Genomic DNA, 21,241 nt, shown 5'->3' with positions numbered 1-21,241 from the left:
ACTTGTCCCACTCTTTTACTCGTCCGTAGGAACGTCAGCTGGTGGAGGCGTGTACCATGATGCGAGAATCAGCAGCCTAGCCAACAACCACCAACATCGGCGGTTGCAGCCTTTCGCGCAGATGTAAATCTGTACATCTCAAAATACCTCACCAGTGCCCGTGTGTCAAGTGCACTAATGAGAACTATTTGACAAAAAACACTGTCTTTAAACATAATTCAAACTAATATTCTGACGGTAGATCCGTAAGGGCCCACACAATCTGCGCACTTGAAATCGTCCGGTCAGATCAGATCAGATCTGCCTTCAACCTTGCTGTCCTACCGCATGTCATCTTAAATGCTTTTCGATCAGAGATTTTCCGAGTCGGACAGACAAACTGGAAAAGATGCGGAAGGACGTGAGGATATTACTTGTAGGAGAACGTGAGTGTGCATATTGTTTTTCATTCGCTTGGACTGCATGCTGCCGCTGCCATGACCATGACCGTGTTATTAGCAAAGAAGACAAGTGACAAACTGTTAAGACGAATGTTGTGTTGTGGCGCCTATAACATACATTCCCAGAAGTAGTCTGTGTTTTATTGCTGTGAGTTTATGTAGAATTCGATCTGTTTGTGTAGGGTACCGAAACGACGACGCTAAACAACAGACCAGTCAACCACAATGAACACTGATTACTTAACATTATTTAATCCGATGTTGAACTGCCAGTGCTGCTCATTATGGGAAACATAACGTAAGACTTAATCGGTATAGCCATATGCGCTACTCTATCTCATGCCTCAATATTTAGCATTATTTTGTAAATAGATATGACATGTTGTAGCCTGCTCTAATTACAGTTCAAAGGTTTAGCCTGGCCAATGAATTTGGGAGAGAGAGAGGCTGAACAATATCCATGTATGTTTTGAATGTGCATACCATGATTACTGAAGTAAACATTTACTCAACATTTACCTCGTTTACTCAAGTAATTGTTAGGCTAATATTGACCTAGAATTTGGTATCTGGCTTGTTATCCAGGGAACTATGTGAAAATACAATTCAAAATGCACCACTGATGGTGTCTGCACAACTGATTACCACGAAATTGTATCAAGGATGTAATAAATGTAATAAATATTACATTTATTACATAAAATGTAATGTAATAAATATTGGTCAAATGGGCCTAGAGTATGGCCCTGGTCAGATACCTACAACGGCCTGGACCATAACCTGCACACACCTGTACTGATCCAAGCCAAATACTGCAGATAGTGTTCAGACATATCTGGCCAAGCTGAGGCTTGGAAGCCTACTCAAGACCGTGCTCTGATGAAGGAATCATGAAGTCATGAAGTATCAAATATTGTGTCATCCCTTGTGATTAAGTAAAGAAGAGTGTCCTGGTGGCAATGCTCTCATTGATGGAGACACACTGCAGCAGGTGATGAAAGCAACACCATAATATCAGGTGCTAAACCTGAATGTCCAAATGTTTTTTTTTTTACCTACCCTAAAATGTATTGCAGCCTTCCTTGTGTGATGCATAAGGTACATACAGTGTGTGTGGTAGGATGGTTTATACGGTCAACAGCCAGTTGTTTAAAAAGTGGCCCACATAAATGAAAATGGGGTACAACGCATTACAGCTGTATCATGAATTAAATATTAGGGAATAGGGAGGCTATTTTAAGATCAGACGAGAGAACTTTGAAGGTCAGAGATAGAACTGACTCAGTAGGGGATGCTGTCAACATTCACTGTTGTGGTTTTACTTGTATCTTTTCTTCACAGCCAAAGTAGGGAAGACTTCCCTTATTATGTCCCTGGTCACCGAGGAGTTCCCAGATGTGGTATGCAAACAATTTCTCACAATACCAAAGATGCTGAATCAGACAACAATACAGTTTCATGATAGGCCTTTATATGGAATTCTATGTCATCTCAAAGTGGATTAAATACTTATTGATTTTGTAGACTGTATATAAATGCATACTGTGTTCATGTGTTGAGCTGTTTTTTTGCCTCAGGTGCCCTATCGGGCTGAAGAAATCACCATTCCTGCCGACGTCACCCCAGAGAGAGTGCCCACACACATTGTTGACTACTCAGGTAATGGCCACTCAGCGCTGCCAATAGAAGCCTGTTTAAAGTATACTGTAGTAGGGTGCTGAAGGCTGCCAATAGAAGCCTGTTTAAAGTATACTGTAGTAGGGTGCTGAAGGCTGCCAATAAAAGCCTGTTTAAAGTACACTGTAGTAGGGTGCTGAAGGCTGCCAATAGAAGCCTGTTTAAAGTGTAGTAGGGTGCTGAAGGGCTCTGGTCACTGGTCTAATGGATTCGTGCTTTTCTGTGTCCCCAGAGGTGGAGCAGACGGATGAGCAGCTCTATCAGGAAATCACCAAGGTGGGACTCGAGCCCCTCACTGGTGCTGGGGAGTCATGCTGTTGTATTCATGCATGGTGGAATGCCATAGCTAATTATTGTCCTCTGTCAATTACAGGCCAATGTTATCTGCATTGTCTACTCAGTCAACAACAAGAAGTCCATTGAAAAGGTATTGTGGGAATGTCTGCAAGCTAACTCCAGATTCACTTGCCATTGGTTAATGTCAGAACATATGATCTAACAGTTGTTTGGATTGATTGCTGTGGAAATCGATGTAATTTTATTTTTTAATGTATGTTTTGTTGTTTTAGGTCACCAGTCATTGGATTCCACTAATAAATGACAGAACAGATAAGGACAGCAGGTTTGTGAAGAATGTTTATTATTTTGTTTGGTTCAAGGGAAGTGTGCCATATATCATAGTATAATATGCAGGACTCACATACGCCCTCAATCTGCATTATTACAGAGTCACGGAGGTGACTAAATGTCTGTCCCCAGTTGAATGAGAGCTCAATATTCATAAAATACACAATGTTCTCTTGAATCATTTCCTGCATTTCCTTACATATGCATATGAGATAAAATAAATAATGTTCAGTGAATAGTGCATTGGGGTGGGGTGTATTTAAAAGAAAACCGTAAATCTACAAGAATAGAATGGAAAGTAGGTTACCAGTAAACATGGAAGAACAAAGTGTCAAATAAAGTGCAAAGTGATAGCTGCACCAAGTTAACATTGTTTCACTTGTTCCCTCTAAATATGTGCTCTGCACTAGTTAGCTGATAGACTGTCTGCTGCTGTGTGTGTTGGTCAGGATTCCCCTCATCCTGGTGGGCAACAAGTCAGACCTGGTGGAGCACAGCAGCATGGAGACCATCCTGCCCATCATGAACAAGTACACAGAGATCGAGACGTGTGTGGAGGTGAGGAGCAGGAGACTCGAGCAGGGGGCAAAGGTCAAGGCCATGTAGTAGCCCATTACCAGTCACTACATGAGCAGCTGTACAGCTCCAACATGGTGGACTGCTAGTTTTTAAGAGATTTCTCATCCATGATGAGAGGAACGCCGCAGTCTGCTTTGGAGGTCTTTCCAGAAAAGGGAGCTTTGAAAAAGGTCCTGCTCAGTGAGGACTGTTTGTGTCATATCTGCCACTTCTACATTTTCATCTGAGAAGCACTGTGACTCATGTTGTGATGAACATTAATTACTGTTAAAAGTGCATGTTGGTTTTTATCAACATGGACATCTTTATTACAGGCTGGATTGGGCTGCAATGACCAATGTACTATATGGGTCATTACACCCTGAACTGAAGTAGTCTGTAAATGAAGATAAATTCACCGTCGCATCCCTCTAGTCATTGATTGGTGTGTGCTTTAAAGCCATGTTGCATGAGGAGGCCAAATCAAAAAGAGGCTAATAGATACCAGCAGCTGCCACCCTCCTATATGCCACTGTCTCATCACAGTTATGCGTTAATGAGCAAACTAGCTATGTCACTGTCCCGTCTCAGTTGGCATTAACTAGCTATGCCACGGTCCCATCTCAGTTGGCATTAACTAGCTATGCCACTGTCCCGTCTCAGTTGGCATTAACTAGCTATGCCACTGTCCCATCTCAGTTGGCACTGCCACTGTTAGAAAGTGTTAAGCTTGTCTCCACCCAGACTTGGAAGGGGACCTGCTGAGAGCTTAATCTCTTGGTCTGATCCCTTCTCTGGAAGGGGACGAGTATGGACAGGGCACCGATGCTAAGGCCCTCCGGGGCCTTGAGAGCCTGGGCTCTGGGATCTCCCATTCCTCCTGCCTGTATCATGACTAGCAGCTTAGAGTGTGCCAATAAAGCTCTGAGTTGGAACAGTGTCAGTTCAGTGCTGGTACACCCACACCTCCGACTTCTGGCACTTGGCCTGACAAGAGAGGATGTCAGTTTGTATTAAATGCTGTGGTGTGATTAGATTTATTGAGCGCAGCAGGAACCACAAGCAGACGTCTGGCCACAGATCAGCGCTCAGTACCCTGATCTTGTCAATCTTTGTCTTAAGTTATGGACTTTTAGTGGTTTGAATGTCATAGAGGCACTCAAATGGTTACTGTTTGAACATAGCAACGTGGCATTAACATGGCTGTGGTACAGATTTGTTTCCTGGAGTATTCCTGAATTCACAGGTAGCTAGCATGTAGCTAGCATGCTAGCATGTAGCTAGCATGCTAGCATGCATTCATTTCCAAGAGCTTTAGGAAGTGCTCCTCTCAGGAGTATTCAAATACACGCAGTGTGCAACTGCCCTTTCACTCTTCTTTTTTAGTTTGTGATCAAGGTGTGAAGCTGCTCTGTAACTCCAAATGTGTGTACAAATGAGGTGGGTATGGGATGGGATATGGATGTTCAGTACAAATGAGGTGGGTACGGGATGGGATATGGATGTTCAGTACAAATGAGGTGGGTATGGGATGGGATATGGATGTTCAGTACAAATGAGGTGGGTATGGGATGGGATATGGATGTTCAGTACAAATGAGGTGGATGTAATGGATGGGATATGGATGTTCAGTACAAATGAGGTGGGTACGGGATGGGATATGGATGTTCAGTACAAATGAGGTGGGTATGGGATGGGATATGGATGTTCAGTACAAATGAGGTGGGTATGGGATGGGATATGGATGTTCAGTACAAATGAGGTGGGTATGGGATGGGATATGGATGTTCAGTACAAATGAGGTGGGTATGGGATGGGATATGGATGTTCAGTACAAATGAGGTGGGTATGGGATGGGATATGGATGTTCAGTACAAATGAGGTGGGTATGGGATGGGATATGGATGTTCAGTACAAATGAGGTGGGTATGGGATGGGATATGGATGTTCAGTACAAATGAGGTGGGTATGGGATGGGATATGGATGTTCAGTTCTTACCTTTTGTTTTGTTGTTACCTTCCCAAGTGTTCTGCCAAGAACCTGAAGAACATCTCGGAGCTCTTCTACTATGCTCAGAAGGCAGTTCTGCACCCAACCGGTCCACTCTATTGCCCTGACCAGAAGGAGGTACAGTAGCCTTATCTGAGGAGCCAGTTTTCCCTTTCCACAATATATAATGAAATAGGTTCAGCCATGTCTGCATGTGAAACTTCTGAGTCTTGTTTGCAGATGAAGGTGGCTTGTCTCAGGGCACTCACACGCATCTTCAAGGTGTCCGATTTGGACAATGATGGCATCCTTAATGATAACGAGCTCAACTTCTTCCAAGTGAGTCCCCCCACACTAATGGTGTTTTTTCTCTTTAGTTGACTAGTGTCGGGTTCACTCCTCTTGTGTTAATTCAATAAAGGAGAACAATAGTTATGATGAGCTCTACGGGTGCCACAAATTTATTTCCTTCAGAATAAATTTGTGGCACCCGTAGTGTTAGTTAATAGTGAATAGTGTTCTAATGGTGACGCAGTAGTTTCTTATGTGTATGTGATACTGTACCTGAGGGATTTGGATTGGAGTGGATGTGGATCAGTATTAAAAGTAGTATTTTGTGCTGTGCCTGTGGATGTAGTGGGGCAGTGGGTTTGGTGCAGTAGTAAATTGTAGTAAATTGTAGTAAACTGTAGTACAACTGTAGTAAATTGTGTTGTGTCCTCTGTTGCAGAGGACATGTTTCAACAGCCCCCTGGCTGCCCAAGCTCTGGAGGACGTGAAGAATGTTGTGCGGAAGAACATAAATAATGGAGTGTGTGACAACGGCCTCACGCTCAATGGTACAACACACACGCACATTTGTTGTTGCTCTAAACTGCCATTCACTGCTGGTTATTAATTTACCTTATATAAATAATTACTTACTTTTTGAACCATGGATACCGTTATTAGGATTAGTTATTGCAAAGGGGTGGACAATTTCCGGTAAATTTCCGGAAACTTACCGGAAACTTTCCATGGGAAGTTAAGCTGGGGAATTTTGGAAATATTCCAAATTAGAAACTTTCATGGAATTAAAGGAAATTATGGTAATTAATGGGAATTACAGGAATTAACTGGGAATTTTTGGTAACTCCTACTGTTTCATATACAGACATTAACATTTTGTTTCGTAATAAGCAATATGATTTGTTTGTTCGTATTTTCGCTTAGCATACAAAGATAGCTAACATGCTAGCGGGAATCCCATTCTCTGCCTATGGTTTACTAGCGTGCTAAGCTAGCAACACTGAAACCACTGAACTGCCCAAGATACACCACGCCACTCAACAACAAAATCCAGTTGGTTGGAACATTGACTGACAATCAGTTTTTTCAGTTAGAATCCCAGAAAATGGTAAAACTAATAAAAATATGACACAACATACCACCCCAACCAAACCTTATAGATTATGTAAATTATATATAAATTGTCAAGCTTAATCAGACAGATTAATCGTCCCATTACAGTTTATGCAAAATGACGTACACCCATTTGAATGAAGACTCTGTTTGCAAACTTCCACCAGTTATTCCCACATGAGATGACATTTTCACTGGGAATTTATTTTCCCCATGCACATGAACGCATCATAGGTTTCCTTTATGTCTAGTAGCCTATGCTGATTGCTGTGTGCATGGGATTGATGTATGTGCAGGGTAGAAATTTAACTGAAATTGCATTAAATCAGGTTGTTTTAACTAATATTATGCTGCAAGATGGGGTTTTGTCTACTACATTTAAGTTCCCTGTTATAGACTAACTTGCCATATTAAAAATTCCCATTTTATTCCCGTTTATTCCTGTTAATTTCCATATATTCCCGTTAATTCCCATGGAAAGTTTCCAACTTTGAAAATTCCCGAAATGTTGCAACCCTAACCGTTATTGTAACAACCAGCTACTCGCAGCTTCGACTGGTTTTAATGTCTTCATGTCTTTATGGTTTTAATGTTTTAAAGTCCTACATCCGGCATGGCCTGTGTGTAACTGTCCTGTCCCCCCTCCCAGGGTTCCTGTTCCTGCACACACTCTTCATCCAGAGAGGAAGGCACGAGACCACCTGGACCGTCCTGCGCAGGTTTGGCTACGATGACGACCTGGAGCTCCACCAGGACTACCTCTTCCCCCCGTGAGTGTCCACCTCTTGGCCAGCGTCTTAGTCGGACTCATGATCATCCTAGCCATCTTATTACAGTGCATGAAAATGCACTGTTCTGTTATCCGAAGTCTTCTTCTTCTTCTTCTTCTTCTTCTACTTCTTCTTCTTCTTCTTCTTCCCACCAAATTTCTGCATCTAATTCAGCTTTAACCGTTTAACGTAGAAACTTCGTTCAAACTTTGTAACGTAGGTCTTGAAAAGGACACGTGGGGAATGTATTTTTCACATTTGTAAACTTTATACTTTTTGAGATATTAATAAAAAACAAGCTTATTTTTCCCCATAGACTTAACATGGGCTGATGACATCACAATGGGCTAATTAACTTGATTTGCACCTGTATCAACTTCCAGCTGCTCACTACTAGGACCCATCAAAGGGCCAGTTAAACTGATTGCACCTGTATCAACTGCTTTCTGCTTAACTAGGCCAACTCTCTCTGTGTCTCTCCATTCTACAAGGATATAAGGCACATTCCATCCAACTTTCTATCCATTCATCCTCTTCAAACCATTCACTCATCCACCCATTAAACTATCCACCAACATCCATTAAACAATCTGCCTATCAACATCCATTCAACTTTCTGTCTATCAACATCCATTACACTATCTAAATTCAACTTTTAAACTATATACTCTGTCTCAGGCTTTAATCATACAATCTGGCTCTCTTAAGACTACTATTTCCTCTGCCCACAACTGTTTCAAAATAAATGTCCTCACTACAATAATTCACTATTAAATAATTTAACTATTTAAACTACTCAACTATTTAACTGTTCAGCCATTTCAACTGTCAATATTTCAGTATTTCTACTTCAACACTAAGCTATTTCAACAGCTGTCAGAAACATGCATGTGATGCTATCGGTAGTAGTAGGGACACTTGGTAATACTGCTAATGAAGCCATGTGAAAATCTGTCTGATCCAGCGGACAGCGTGGCGTGGCGTGGCGTGGGGGGGGGGCGGGGGTGCCTCAAGCAAGTCGATGCAGCACCCAATCAGGCATGAAAGGGGTTAAGTTTGTTTGGCACTGGTGTTCACCTGCTGGTAGACATGAACTGGGCGAGCCCTGTGAGCTCATTAATGTGATGCTGGCCTGGTGGGAGGCCTCATGGAGGGGAGCCTGTGGACGGTGCGGTGTAAACCCATTTGGTAATGACCGGGATAATGGATCATGGAAGGAAACCCAGCACTGCCCTGGTGGTCACTACCAACCCCCACCACACGCCCCGCGGGGTTCTCTAGCCGTCCCCCACGGCGTCTTTTGAGGAGCCCTGGTGTAATCCAGCTATTCTGATCGCTAATCCGGGCCCTGGGTGCGTCTCTTAATCTGACTATAATGTTTATGCCGCCGCAGGTTAAAAATACCTCCCGACTGTACCACCGAGCTCAACCACAATGCTTACCTCTTCCTTCAGAGCATCTTCGACAAACATGATAAGGTGACGAACAAGCTTTTCATCCCCCTCACAGTGTTACTGACAATAGATGGACAGTGGTGGCTTAACGTGGCTAAATACTGCACTTAATCACTATCAGCTATCTGGAGGCCATGCATCCTCTGCGCAACGTGCAGATCTGCTGTGCTGTTATAACGGCTCATTAAAGTTCACTTGTAAAGTTTAAAGTGCAGAAATGAATGTCTTTTCTCCTATGAATAGTCATTTCTTTGTGATCCCAAAAAATTATTCATAAAAGTATAACAAGACATTCCCAAACATTGCATGTTTTCAGCTATTATGTTAACCATTGAAATCTTTCCATGTAAAATGTCATTAATGTCTGTATTTTTCCATTTAATCTTCATAGCCCTGTCATGTGTGTGTGTGTGTTTGTGTGTGTGTGGGGGTGTGGTTGCAGGACCGGGACTGTGCCCTGTCCCCAGAGGAGCTGAAGGACCTGTTTGATGTCTTTCCCTACATGCCCTGGGGTGCTGATGTCAACAACACCGTCTGCACCAACGACCAGGGCTGGATCACATACCAGGGCTACCTCTCCCAGTGGACGTCAGTAACCATGACCAACACCAACACATCTGTTTACCATGACCAACACCAACACATCTGTTTACCATAAACAATACCAACACATCTGTTTACCATAAGCAACACCAACACATCTGTTTACCATGAACAACACCAACACATCTGTTTGACATGCTGTTTTCTGTGTCAACACACTGTAGTATTGCTTTTTTGAGCCCTGCATATAAGCTGTAAGACATTCCAGCATTACATAGCTACTCTTTACTCTGATGTAAGTTATGTAACTAGAGCTTAGGATGCATCAACAACTGCAAAGTATTTAAAAATTACAAAAAGTACATAATACATAATACCCCAGTTTGGCTTCGTTGTTCAGTGTGGCAGAGTAACTGCTGTTTGTCCATGTACCCTTGTGTCCAGGCTAACGACATATCTAGATGTGCAGCGGTGCCTTGAGTACCTGGGTTACCTTGGTTACTCTATCATTGCTGAACAGGAGTCCCAGGCAGCTGGCATGACAGGTGAGAGCAATCTACAGTCATAGTGATAATATCCAACAGGTAGTTCAAGGCCACAGAATTTCAATTTTTTTTTTTTTTTTTTTTTTTTTTAAAAGACATCAGTGTATCATAAGCCATTTTCAAATGGCTTATAATAATCACTTTTTCACTATGCTGTTGTGCTTATGATAGCGAACATTTAGTCACAGTGCATAATATGAAAGTGGTAAGGTTTTTTTGAAAGAATACATGACATTTTCACATGGCATATTATGAAAATTCTTCCTTTGAAGCCATGGCCATTTTTGGTTAGACATTTCTCATTTGAAAGACTAGCCAAATAATATCCAGACTGCAGTAGTGTGGCTTATACTGTATATCACTGAGTATTTATGCCGGTGCTCTCCTTGTGCTTCTCTTGTCCTCTTTCTCTCTCCTCCCCTCTGTTGTTCTCCTCTATTTATTCCTCCATTCCTTCTGTCCTCCTCTTTGGTCTCCCCCCTGCAGTGACTCGGGACAAGAAGATTGACCTGCAGAAGAAGCAGACCCAGCGCAACGTGTTCCGCTGTAATGTGTTTGGCGCCATCGGCAGCGGCAAGAGCGGCTTCCTGCAGGCTTTCCTGGGCAGAAACCTCATGGTGAGCACACAAGCACACACAGTGGCTCTTGCCTCCTCATGCAGATCAGACAGTCAAACAGAACCATTTAGCACCAGCACTGTAGTGCAATCAGCTATAGTTGCTACGTTTATGGCAGAATGTCAATTTGTTTATTTTTATTTTTTAAATGAGTATGATTATATACTGTAAGGGGAATTTGTTCTTTTAAAAAGTATTTGTGTGATTGAAGTTTAGTTTTACCACGTATAATCATGGTGTGTCTGAAATACATTGTATCTCTTTGTTCTCAAATGTTCTTGGTTCTGTTTTGTCTTTCCCCTCCTCCCTTAGCGCCAGAGAACAATAAGTGAAGAACACAAATCTTATTATGCAATCAGCACAGCCTTTGTCTACGGTCAGGAGAAGTACTTATTGGTGAGCTCTGCTGTTGTTGTCTCATGCATAGAGCTTTAAGATGGTGTCTTCATGAAGACACTATCAGAATATTGAATCAGAATTTTTTTGATTGTAGAGCTTCTTCAGCAGTCCTTTGATTGATTTTATGTCTGGCTGCTCAAAAGTATGGATATGAATTAGTGTGTTAATGTGACCACTACAAACATTTCACATGCGTGTCTGGTTAGCACTCTGGACTTGTAACTGGAGGGTTGCTGGTTCGAGCCCCGACCAGTGGGCCGCGGCTGAAGTGCCCTTGAGCAAGGCACCTAACCCCTCACTGCTCCCCGAGCGCCACCGTTGTAGCAGGCAGCTCACTGCGCCGGGATTAGTGTGTGCTTCACCTCACTGTGTGTTCACTGTGTGCTGTTTGTGTTTCACTAATTCACCGATTGGGTTAAATGCAGAGACCAAATTTCCCTCACGGGATGAAAAAAGTATATATACTATACTATACTAATGCCTCTATTTCTGGAGAAAATGATTCATTAAACTGGAATAACAAAAAGATAACCTGTTAGAAGAAATGTGTAAGTCTGAGTGTGTCTTGACATTACTTACAGTTCAGTCTTTTTATTGAAGGCTTAGGAATTGCCTTTGCCTTAGGTAATCCTGACTAATGTTGAACTACTTCCTGCCTCTCTCTCTCTTTCAGCTCCATGAGGTCTTCCCAGACTTTGATTTCCTCTCGGACGCAGAGCTGTCCTGCGATGTTGTGTGCCTAATCTACGACGCCAGCAACCCCTTCTCTTTTGAGTACTGTGCAAAAGTCTTTAAGGTCTGTATTATGCCCCTTGCTGGGATTTAAGCTTTAAACTTTAACCTCCTGCTCTCTACTGTACTTACTTGGCTCCTAGAGCCACTACTCGTTCTGTGGGCTAAAGCTGACTTGACTCAGTGCACTATTCATGACTGTATATACTGTACGCCATATTGCCATTAAGGTGAAGTCAGAGAGGAGACTGACGGCCCAGACACATTGCCTCTGTCACGTTTGCCGAACAGCTGTGTTGTGGCCGTTGCTGCTGCGGTGCAGTTGCGCGCGTGTGTGTTCACCTTTTAAACACCAATACGACTATCAACTGGTCTTTTCCATTTATTGCTGCCCAGAACCATCTGCATCACAGAGACTAAAATAGGCGCACCCTCTATTCTTTAGTTGGGTTGTGTGTGCAGTCGGCCTGAGAGGTGTGTATGATGGAGGCAGTGTGGCCACTCTAACATGTAAACGTTTGCGCCAAAGTGAAAATCAGCACACAATGCAGCTGTTCCACACAGTGCAGCTGTTCCACACATGCAACACAGCGTGCTCAAGCCGTAAGCATTGTATGTGAGGTCCAGTAATACAAGTAAACACCCCACCCTCTAAAAGAAAACATTGAGCCTGGGATCAGATTGTCTACACTGAGTATGTGTATATACACATACAGTCGCACGTACACACGCACGCACACACACACACACACACACACACACACACACACACACACACACACACCTCTGATCACGTAAAAGGTCAGTAGTCAGTAGCCACCTCTTCATTTGTGCCGACAGCAATACTTCATGGACAGCAAGACGCCGTGCATGATGGTGGCGTCCAAGGCGGACCTGCCCGAGGTGAAGCAGCAGTACGCGCTGACCCCACTGGAATTCTGCCGCAAGCACAAGATGCCGCCGCCGCAGTCGTACACCTGCAACACGGCCGCCGCGCCCAACAGGGACATCTTCATCAAGCTGACCACCATGGCCATGTACCCGTAGGTATCCCCTGAGCCCCCCCCCTCCCTTCCCCACACACACACACACTACCAACAGTTGCAGAGAAGCACAAGAGTTGGTACTTTATGCATGTATTTATTTAATCTGGTGCAGTTGTATTGAATTAGTCTAAATGGTCTTCAAACGTAGACAAATACAGTACTTTACAACCGTCCTCTCTTCAGTATGTTCATCTTAGATCTTAGATCATTTGTCCACTAAACTTTTGTAAACTTCACCTATCATGGATCATTTGTCCAGTTGGGTCTTATAATGGACACCCAAACTGAAGCTGTTAGTCATTCATTTTGCCAGTTGCCGACTGGTGGCGTGTGGCAGTACTTACACCAGTCAGATGCCTTGTTTAGATCTGTCATGTAGCCACTAGTGGGCAGCAGAGAGCCTCAGGTGAGCACCAGCCAAAGTGTGCATTGTCAAATTATTTTTTTTTCCATACATAGCCACTTGGCTGCTGCTGAACTATAAAGGCCAATAAGGGTAAGACTTGAAGGCTTGTTTGCTGTGAACTCTGAAGGGAAATGTTTTCTGTGTTGCAACCTGCAGGTCATGTCTGGATTATGTAATACCCACCCATCTGACAAGTAATCCCTCTGCATAGCCAACTCAGTGCACTGCAGCACATGATCATCCTACTACTTTAATCCAACAAATCTGCAACAAATGACTTACTATACTATTCAATGTAATCTGTGTTAAGTCAGTATTTTGTTGCTAATTATGGCCCCGTGCACACGGATAGTCTTTACAGCACGTGTGAGGGGGGTGATCCGGTGAAGGGTTTGTGCATGCCGGTGTATCAGTTTGACCATGAGGGCTACTGGTGGTCTTCTTCACTCACTCTCTTCTGACCAGTCTCTCTGCTCCTCTACCTGCTGTGGTACTGGTGGGTGGCGTCACAGGTGATGGACACTGCTGTGCATTAACAGCAACTGTGTGTGTGTGTGTGTTTGATTGTTTGTGTGTGTGTGTATGTGCGCATGTGTGTGTGTTTTCATGTGCCCTCCTATCCCCTATATGTGCTGTGTGTGTGTGTGGGAAATGTGGGTGTGTGTGTTGGAAATGTGTGTGTGTGTGTTTGTGTATGTGTGTGTCTGTGTGTGTTTGTGTGTGTGTGTATGTGTGTGTGTGTGTTTGGGTATATGTGTTGTGTGTGTGTGTGTGTGTGTGTTTGGGTATGGGTGAGGGTGTGTGTGTGTGTGTGTTTCTTCTTTCAGCCACGCTCGTCTGCGCTGCATGTGCACGTGCAACCGGTGCACCTTCTGTCTCTGTCAGAACTTCCTCAACTCTGAGCTGATGCAGACTGTGAAGGCCAAAATCTACACCGTCATTTTCAGCAGGTTCTCCCGACTCGTTCCTCCAACAAAACAAAACAACCACACACTCCTTCTCATCGTTCCATCTCTTTTGTTCTCCTTCGTCAGCTTGATGACTGTCGCCGTGTCGTTTTGCTGCTTCATCTCCGTGTTTGTGTCCGCTTGTCAACTTGTCGGCCATTTTCTGTTCCTCTTTGGTTTGTCCTTGTCTCTTGTTTCCATGGTCTCCATCACTCATCTGTTTCATGTCACACTCATTGTTTCTTACTTCCAGTAACTATATGCATGTGACAATAAACTTCCTTGTATCCTTGTATCATTTAATTGTTTTATTGGTCATGTCTTTGTGTCTTTCTTTTGACCTTCAGAATGCTGCCATAGTGACTGTAGGTCTTCCTCTGGTATGATAGAATGACATGCTGGTGTGACTCAGTGTAAACACATATAGACTTTGTGTCTTTTGTATTTTCAGAAAATTGTTAGCTGTACTGTCTTTTACAGTTTAGAAGAGCTTACTATGGTCCATGTTATGACATTTCATTCCTGAGTCTTAAAAGATAAGACAAACATTCTAATCTTATTAAGGCCTTTTGCCAAGGACAGACTGCTGTATTTATTGCATTGCATGCAGTTTTTTTTATAAACTCTTTCATTTTACTGCAGGTTACATAAACATATTAAACACAGTCTCTGGTCAGCCAGTTTAGAATCAAGCAGCTTTTCATTCTGCTTTTAACACTTTCTTTTTTCACCCCCCTCCCGTCTGTCTGTCTGTCTGTCCATACCTCAGGCACATGACGCAGGCGGACCTGAAGAGCTCCACCTTCTGGTTGAAGGCAAGCGTTGGAGCCACAGTGTTTGTGGTGCTGGGCTTTGCCATGTACAGGGCCATGCTCAGGTCCCGGTGACTGAGCCCCCAACAACCACTCCCTGCAGGTTTCTCCCGACATCAAACACAAACAAACATTCTCCAAACGAAGACTTACGAGTTTCCACTTAGAAAAGCTATGTGTCATTTTGTACATGGGTGTGTATAACGCTCTGCCCTCTGTGGCAATATCATAGGTATTTATATTTATACTGACTTGATAGAGGAGTCAATGCCCACACACTATGTTGAATTTATCTTCTCAGTTGTCTGTCTCTTGGCTCCTAAAGACTCTTGAAATAGGTAACAGGAGACCTTGGATATCTTTGTGAATAATGTACATTGTTAGTGTATATACATATATATTTATCTTTCCCCATGAAATGGTGTAAAACAAAAGAGTCATGATGGATAATAAGCTTTCATACATCAGCTGTAATGCACAAATGGGCTCCTGAAGTGTTATATTCAGTTGTTTGAGATTAGTTTTGCAGGCAGGTTTCTGAAAGCCACAGGTGGGCCAGAGGTGATTCATATTACCATTATGTGCACTAATGGTCAAATTAGACCAGAAGACTTGGAAATGAAGGACTTAGAACAGGTAAATAAATAAGCTAGATAACATATTTCAATATATACTTCAATTAATTCTTCCCAGTTGGTAGTTTTGCATGTGTGATCATGCATCAAGAAGTGTTCATATTATATAGTGGCCAGTGGGGTGGACACCACAGGTGACCAGTGACCTGCACTGCCTTTACTGGCCAGTCATCCCATGCACCCTGGCACCATGTGTATGTGAAAGGTTCATCATGCTTTAACACAAGACCTGCATCTGTTAGACTGGATGTGCATGCTGTGTCATCTCCTCAGACACGTGCTCTTGCAAGGAGATCAACGACCAACTACATTCCTCTGTGTTGTGAAAGAGATCCCTCTCCCGCACCTTACGAACACCATCAGTTGAGAGTTTGTTCAAAGTTAGTTTTTGTTTCTTTTTCATACTTTCCAAAGTTTACAATAAATGGTTGCTGCTAAAGCCATGACTGGTGTGTTGTAAGTTACTGTGGGTAGAGCTTTAAACACGAAAGCTGTTACACCGTGCAACTGAGAGAGTGCAGTGGAAGGTTAAGGGTGATGTGTGTGTGTGTGTGTGCACACACAATACTATTACTATTACACACACACACATATTACACACACACACACACACACTTACTGTCATGTCCTGTCCAGTCCACAGCTTTTCACCTGTATAGCCGTCATGCCTGCCGTACCTCATTATACCTTAGTCACACTCTTATGGCTATCACACTGATGTCACATGATCAATTTGGACTCACTCCTCATACGTAGGAGGTTCATCCAATTCATGTCAAATGTGGTATGATGTGAAGATGTTGCTGATGTTATATTGCAAAGATATTTTTGTTATCTGTAATATGCTGAAATAGCGATAAGATTAATTTAAATATGTTTCCTCTATTCGATTTTGCCTTTTTTGAGGTGGTTCATGTGACTGAAATTTGCCATACACCTCTAGACTCTCAGTAAATACTCTGAGACAAAGGCTTGACCCCAGATGTGGCACAGGGACTCCGCCTTATGTCACCGAGTCTCATGGTTGCCATAGAGTTTCACTTAATTCTTCGATTCATGTCAAAGTTGGTATACATTATAGTAGAAGGGAGTCACTTGTGCTTCAGCCTGGTTGGTGCTCACGAAAATTTTGACTCTGAAGAAGACGCATAGGCGTCGAAATGTTAGTCGGTTTGCACTAATAAAAATCACTTTAAGCATTGTGTGCTCCGGTCCTGCTCCTTGGCTCTTGTTAGACCTTGGATCTCGCTTTTTGGTATACATAATGTTGAGATGTTGGTCATTCTAAATTGAGGAGCTTTTTTGAAAGGTTGTAATGTGCTGAAATAGAGATATGATGAATTTGCAGACCTTGCCACATGGAAATGTGTGGAAAACAGGAAATGTGTGATACATTTGACATGGTTCAAACCTCACAGGTTATTAATTGTTATGGTCATGGTTTCCACGGGCGACAAATAATGAAATTTTGCAACCATATCGTCCCTCGACCCTCATTTGGCCCCAATTGCAGCCCAGGGACTCCATAGCGCCCCTTTATTCATTGAGTCTTGTGGTCACCAAGAGGTCAGCAGAGTTGAGCAGGAAGGGATATGGACCTAAGATTAATGTAAGGGGAGGGGGGTCATGCCAAGCCATTGCCGCTTGGAGCTAAATTTATGGTTGTAATTTATTCAACCCTTGAGACATAAGATAAAGTGGCACATGAAAATGAGAAAAACAGTATTATTTAGACATTATAGTTTAAAAGAAAACATACACATATCACCTCATGTTTTCATGAATTTATACATAATAGAATGACAGGAACTGATTCACCCACCATGCATATTTGACAACCCCCCCCCGCTGACTCCATGGCTACAGTCTAGAGCCACATGATTTAGAAAAGAAAGAACATTATCTGTTGTATGAATATTTATATTTATTAGTCAGATTATGCTTACAAGTGGCATTGTCTGTGCAGGGTATCAGTTTATTTCAGATGCACAGAAGAATGGGGCGCCAAATGTAACATGCCTTATTTCGTGGACAGAATGACTTTCGTGTGACGAAATACATATATTCATTACGAATGTGCTACATCTTTACGCCTTTTGTCCACGGAATGCACAAATTTAAAGCATATGTCACTGAATGCATTTCGTAAGTTGTTAAGTTACTATTGCGTGGACGGAATGCCTTCTGTAACACAACACAATAATTCTGTGGACGAAATTGAAATAGGATGCACAGAATTATGTAGGTGCATTCCGTAGGATTTACGTAGACAGAATTACTTTTGACCAAACATTTCGTCTACGACAGTGAATACTGCATTCAGCATTATGTCCACGAAAGAAAAAGACCACCAGTCAATTTCGTCCACGAAATGATGTGCTCACTTCAGTGTTTCGTGGACACAATGCAAACCAATTTGTGCATTCCGTGGACAAAAGGCGTTACGATGTAACATTTTAATGAATACATGTATTTCGTCACACGAAAGTCATTCTGTCCACGAAATAAGGCATGCTACATTACTGGAGAGGTGATTATTGCGTGCGCTATAAGTAGGCAATTTCCCAACCAAGCCTGTTTACCATCAAAAACTCAGGCATTAATTTTTAATCGCAATGAAGAGACATAGTGTACTGAAAAACAGCAGTTTGGCCATCAGGTGGCAATGATCTTCAAATAAATTATTCAAGTATCTCTACTTCACAATAATCATTCTCATCTGTATTTTCCTGTGTGGAAGTCACATCTTCATGCATCAGTGCTTTAACTCTCGCAAAGACTTCATCTGTTCTCTTTCTCAAATACATCAGAATATATATTCCCACAATAATGCTAATCCACATGACGAACAAGAAGTATCGAAAGGATGGATCCCAAAACTCTGGAAAATAAATAGAGGGAGGATAATCAAAAATATAAAAATAAGTTTGGAAATCAGAATCAAAGAAACAATATCTTTTTTTGCATGCTCGTGTGACTTAGGCTACTTGGCAGTGCAAGGAATCTTCTAATAGTGTATCTCCCTGACCCTGAATATTGGGTAAAAGATACACGACCATGAGCATGTAGGATAGGCCTATATTTAATGGTAGAAATGTGATATTAAAATTGTAACCCTTTCCTAATCAACCTTACAAACAGGAAATGAAATCCTTACCCACGTTCTTCATTCAGATGTCTGCATGCACAACAGGGACTGAATAAGGAATGAATGACTGAATGCACCTCAGGCGCTTCAATTCCGTTGTTTCTTTATGGAATGGTGCGACTGACTTGCGTTTAAGAGCAGGGCACAAGCAGAAAAAGGCAAGGCTTCTAAAACCATGAGGCGCAGAAAGTTAAAAATAGTTCAGCTTTTGAGGTCTTTTTTTTCAACAATGTGGCAGGCAGCCAAGCAATGACCTATTGTTGAAAAAAAAAAAATGCAACCTTAAAAGTTGAACTATTTTTACAAATAGTTCGCATTTAAATTTCGTACTTTAATTTTCCAAAAGTAAAGCACTATGTTTCATATAATTTCCAATTTTCAAGTAGTTTATGTACTCATCAAAGGAATTATACGTAATGAAATTGTTTTGCTCAAGAGCCAGCTCATGTTTAAAGAATAAATTAAAAGTAGTAAATATAGCTGCAAGCAGCAATGAGGGGGCCAAGCAGTCAGTTCAGCAGTCCAAATTTGTCATGTAACTCAATGCGGTTGCATCAGGTATATAGCATTAAGCAGTACAACTTTTTTTGTATGTTAGTCTCACGGGGCCTTGTCAAACCATCCCATATCTGCTCATTTGAGATATAGCGCCACCTAGTTAAAAATGAAAATGCAAAACAAGGTGTTGTAATTGCAGGTTTCTCTGACTGACATATTAGAAACTGCACAGAATTTAAAGCATAGGACCATTATGACACCCTCTGAATGTATGCCAAGTTTCCTGGAATTCTGTTCACGGGGGGCATATCAGCTACACACACACACACACCCATGCACACACATACACACACATGCATACACACAAACAAACGTACACAAGCATGCACACACAAACACACCCACATAAGCACACAGATAAAAACATAAACACAAGCAGGCACACAAACACGCACGCACCAGCACCCCATTACCCCCACATACACACTCACAAGTGAACACACTCAGAAGCACACATATACACTAAAAAAAACACTACATACACACACACATTTTCATACACACTCATTTACATAAACAAAGAGCAAGAGCAGGAGATGGAGACAAATTGACAAGCGTGATTTATTTTTGTGAAGAGAATGTGCAGGACTGAACTGAGGTCATATTTTGTACCGCTTTGCGGTACATCTACAATAATTTAAAACATTCCAACTTTATTATCAACCTTTCAACTTTATTATAATGCAAAATATCAAATCTTATTTTTACCCTGTCATGTGGCTATCTGCCATAAATCTCTAACTTATAAACCACAAAAAGTTAAACAACAAAGATAATTGAGAAGCTATAGGGACATTGAGAACATTATTTTTGTTATGGCAGTTTCCATAATGATTAAACACCTTATGAATGCATAGAATATATTTCACAGACTTGTTCTACATATGAATCAATGAATAAATATCAGCAATCTTGTTGATGGGCTTCACATTTGATTGATATTCGCAGTAGTTCCTTTCATTTCCTCTTCTTTGATCTTTTTTGGACTGATTCTGTTTCATTTTTGATTATTTAAAGATACACTATTGTATCATATTATTTTCTCATACAGGTATGAATTAGATGTCTCATCGACAGGCTAACAAACACATAGTGTCATGGAAAATCAATAAGTTTGTACAGTCTCCATGTTGATTTTTTTCTCAAGTGACTTTGTGGGTATTACATGTATGCAGGAATCCCTCAAATGAAACAATAGGCCCATTTTTCGCTACATGGGTACCAGCTGAAGAGTGTATCACCTTTATCAGCATCAAGGACAACACGGTCCTCGTCACACGATCAGGTTGATCTCAGTAGCTTGTGGACAATTGTGTGCAATCCACCGATTCGAACACACCCTGGCTGTTCCTCAGCCCAATCCAAACAAATATTTTCAGTCCATGAATGAAAGTTTGCTCCAAAAATTGCTTACCATCTTTTTTTCATTTTTATTATGCAGCAAAATATGTAACAGATTGTTTCAGTATAACATGTAAGAAGACATCTCACAAATGAAACTGTGTTTCACGCTGCATAGATAATCATGCCATATTGAAAATGGGTCACCTGCAGGGCAATCACTGACAACACAGTCCTCGTTTTCATCATTGGGTTGTCCTGAATCCCAGTATTTTGTGGACAAAAGTGTGTTATCCACCCATTTCCACCCACCCTGGATCTTCCTCAGACCAATCCAAACCGGGATTCCCAATCCATGAATGAAAACTTGCTCCTCTTTGTCGTTGATGATCGCCAGGTCTCCTCCAATGTCTTTGCATCGTTGTCTGCTTTCAGACCACGTATTCTTTGAAGAAGAGATGAGGTAACATTTGGTGTTAAAATATCTCCATCCTGAGGGACATCTCTTTTCCAGTTTAGAGATTCTGGCTTGAAGCTGGCCATTGGTGCGGAGTAGCTGATCCATCTGTCTGGTTAGGTTGGTATTACTGGCCAA

General features: G+C 42.0%; 2 protein-coding genes across 6 annotated transcripts in view; one reads left to right on the top strand and one right to left on the bottom strand.

Moving 5' to 3' along the window:
- Positions 1-31: 31 nt before the first annotated feature.
- Positions 32-16,042, top strand: rhot1b (ras homolog family member T1). 5 transcript variants are annotated; one of them, XM_048247452.1, is made up of 21 exons: positions 32-425; positions 1,782-1,840; positions 2,018-2,099; positions 2,350-2,393; positions 2,491-2,544; positions 2,687-2,739; positions 3,194-3,302; positions 5,329-5,430; positions 5,533-5,631; positions 6,023-6,131; positions 7,343-7,463; positions 8,857-8,941; positions 9,360-9,505; positions 9,905-10,005; positions 10,492-10,622; positions 10,935-11,018; positions 11,695-11,817; positions 12,594-12,796; positions 14,033-14,217; positions 14,309-14,354; positions 14,922-16,042. In XM_048247452.1, the coding sequence occupies exons 1-21, from the start codon at positions 389-391 to the stop codon at positions 15,037-15,039; spliced, it is 2,091 nt and encodes a 696-aa protein (XP_048103409.1). In that variant the 5' UTR covers positions 32-388; the 3' UTR covers positions 15,040-16,042. The 5 variants fall into 5 exon arrangements, with proteins under 5 accessions (XP_048103409.1, XP_048103406.1, XP_048103407.1 ...); XM_048247449.1 differs by lacking the exon at positions 14,309-14,354 and having other exon boundaries at positions 14,033-14,155; XM_048247450.1 differs by lacking the exons at positions 14,033-14,217; positions 14,309-14,354.
- Positions 16,043-19,909: 3,867 nt separating this feature from the next.
- Positions 19,910-21,241, bottom strand: part of LOC125298361 (C-type lectin domain family 4 member M-like) — a 6,556-nt gene continuing 5,224 nt past the window's right edge. Inside the window, exon 2 of the mRNA XM_048249063.1 lies at positions 19,910-21,241. Coding sequence (XP_048105020.1) covers positions 20,768-21,241 — 474 coding nt within the window. The 3' untranslated portion in view covers positions 19,910-20,767.

This window comes from Alosa alosa, chromosome 7 (genome assembly GCF_017589495.1).
Source record: "Alosa alosa isolate M-15738 ecotype Scorff River chromosome 7, AALO_Geno_1.1, whole genome shotgun sequence".
Lineage (NCBI taxonomy): Eukaryota > Metazoa > Chordata > Actinopteri > Clupeiformes > Clupeidae > Alosa > Alosa alosa.
Note: the sequence above shows the minus strand (reverse complement) of the source record. Positions and strands in the feature narration are given on the sequence as shown.

What these genes read in the sequence shown, in the direction of transcription:
- rhot1b (XM_048247448.1), top strand. Translation starts at nt 389, where the DNA reads ATGCGGAAGGACGTGAGGATATTACTTGTAGGAGAAC. An exon ending in TCTTCGACAAACATGATAAG is followed by an intron (nt 8,942 to 9,359) that starts GTGACGAACAAG and finishes GTGTGGTTGCAG; the next exon opens with GACCGGGACTGTGCCCTGTC. An exon ending in GGCTACCTCTCCCAGTGGAC is followed by an intron (nt 9,506 to 9,904) that starts GTCAGTAACCAT and finishes CCTTGTGTCCAG; the next exon opens with GCTAACGACATATCTAGATG.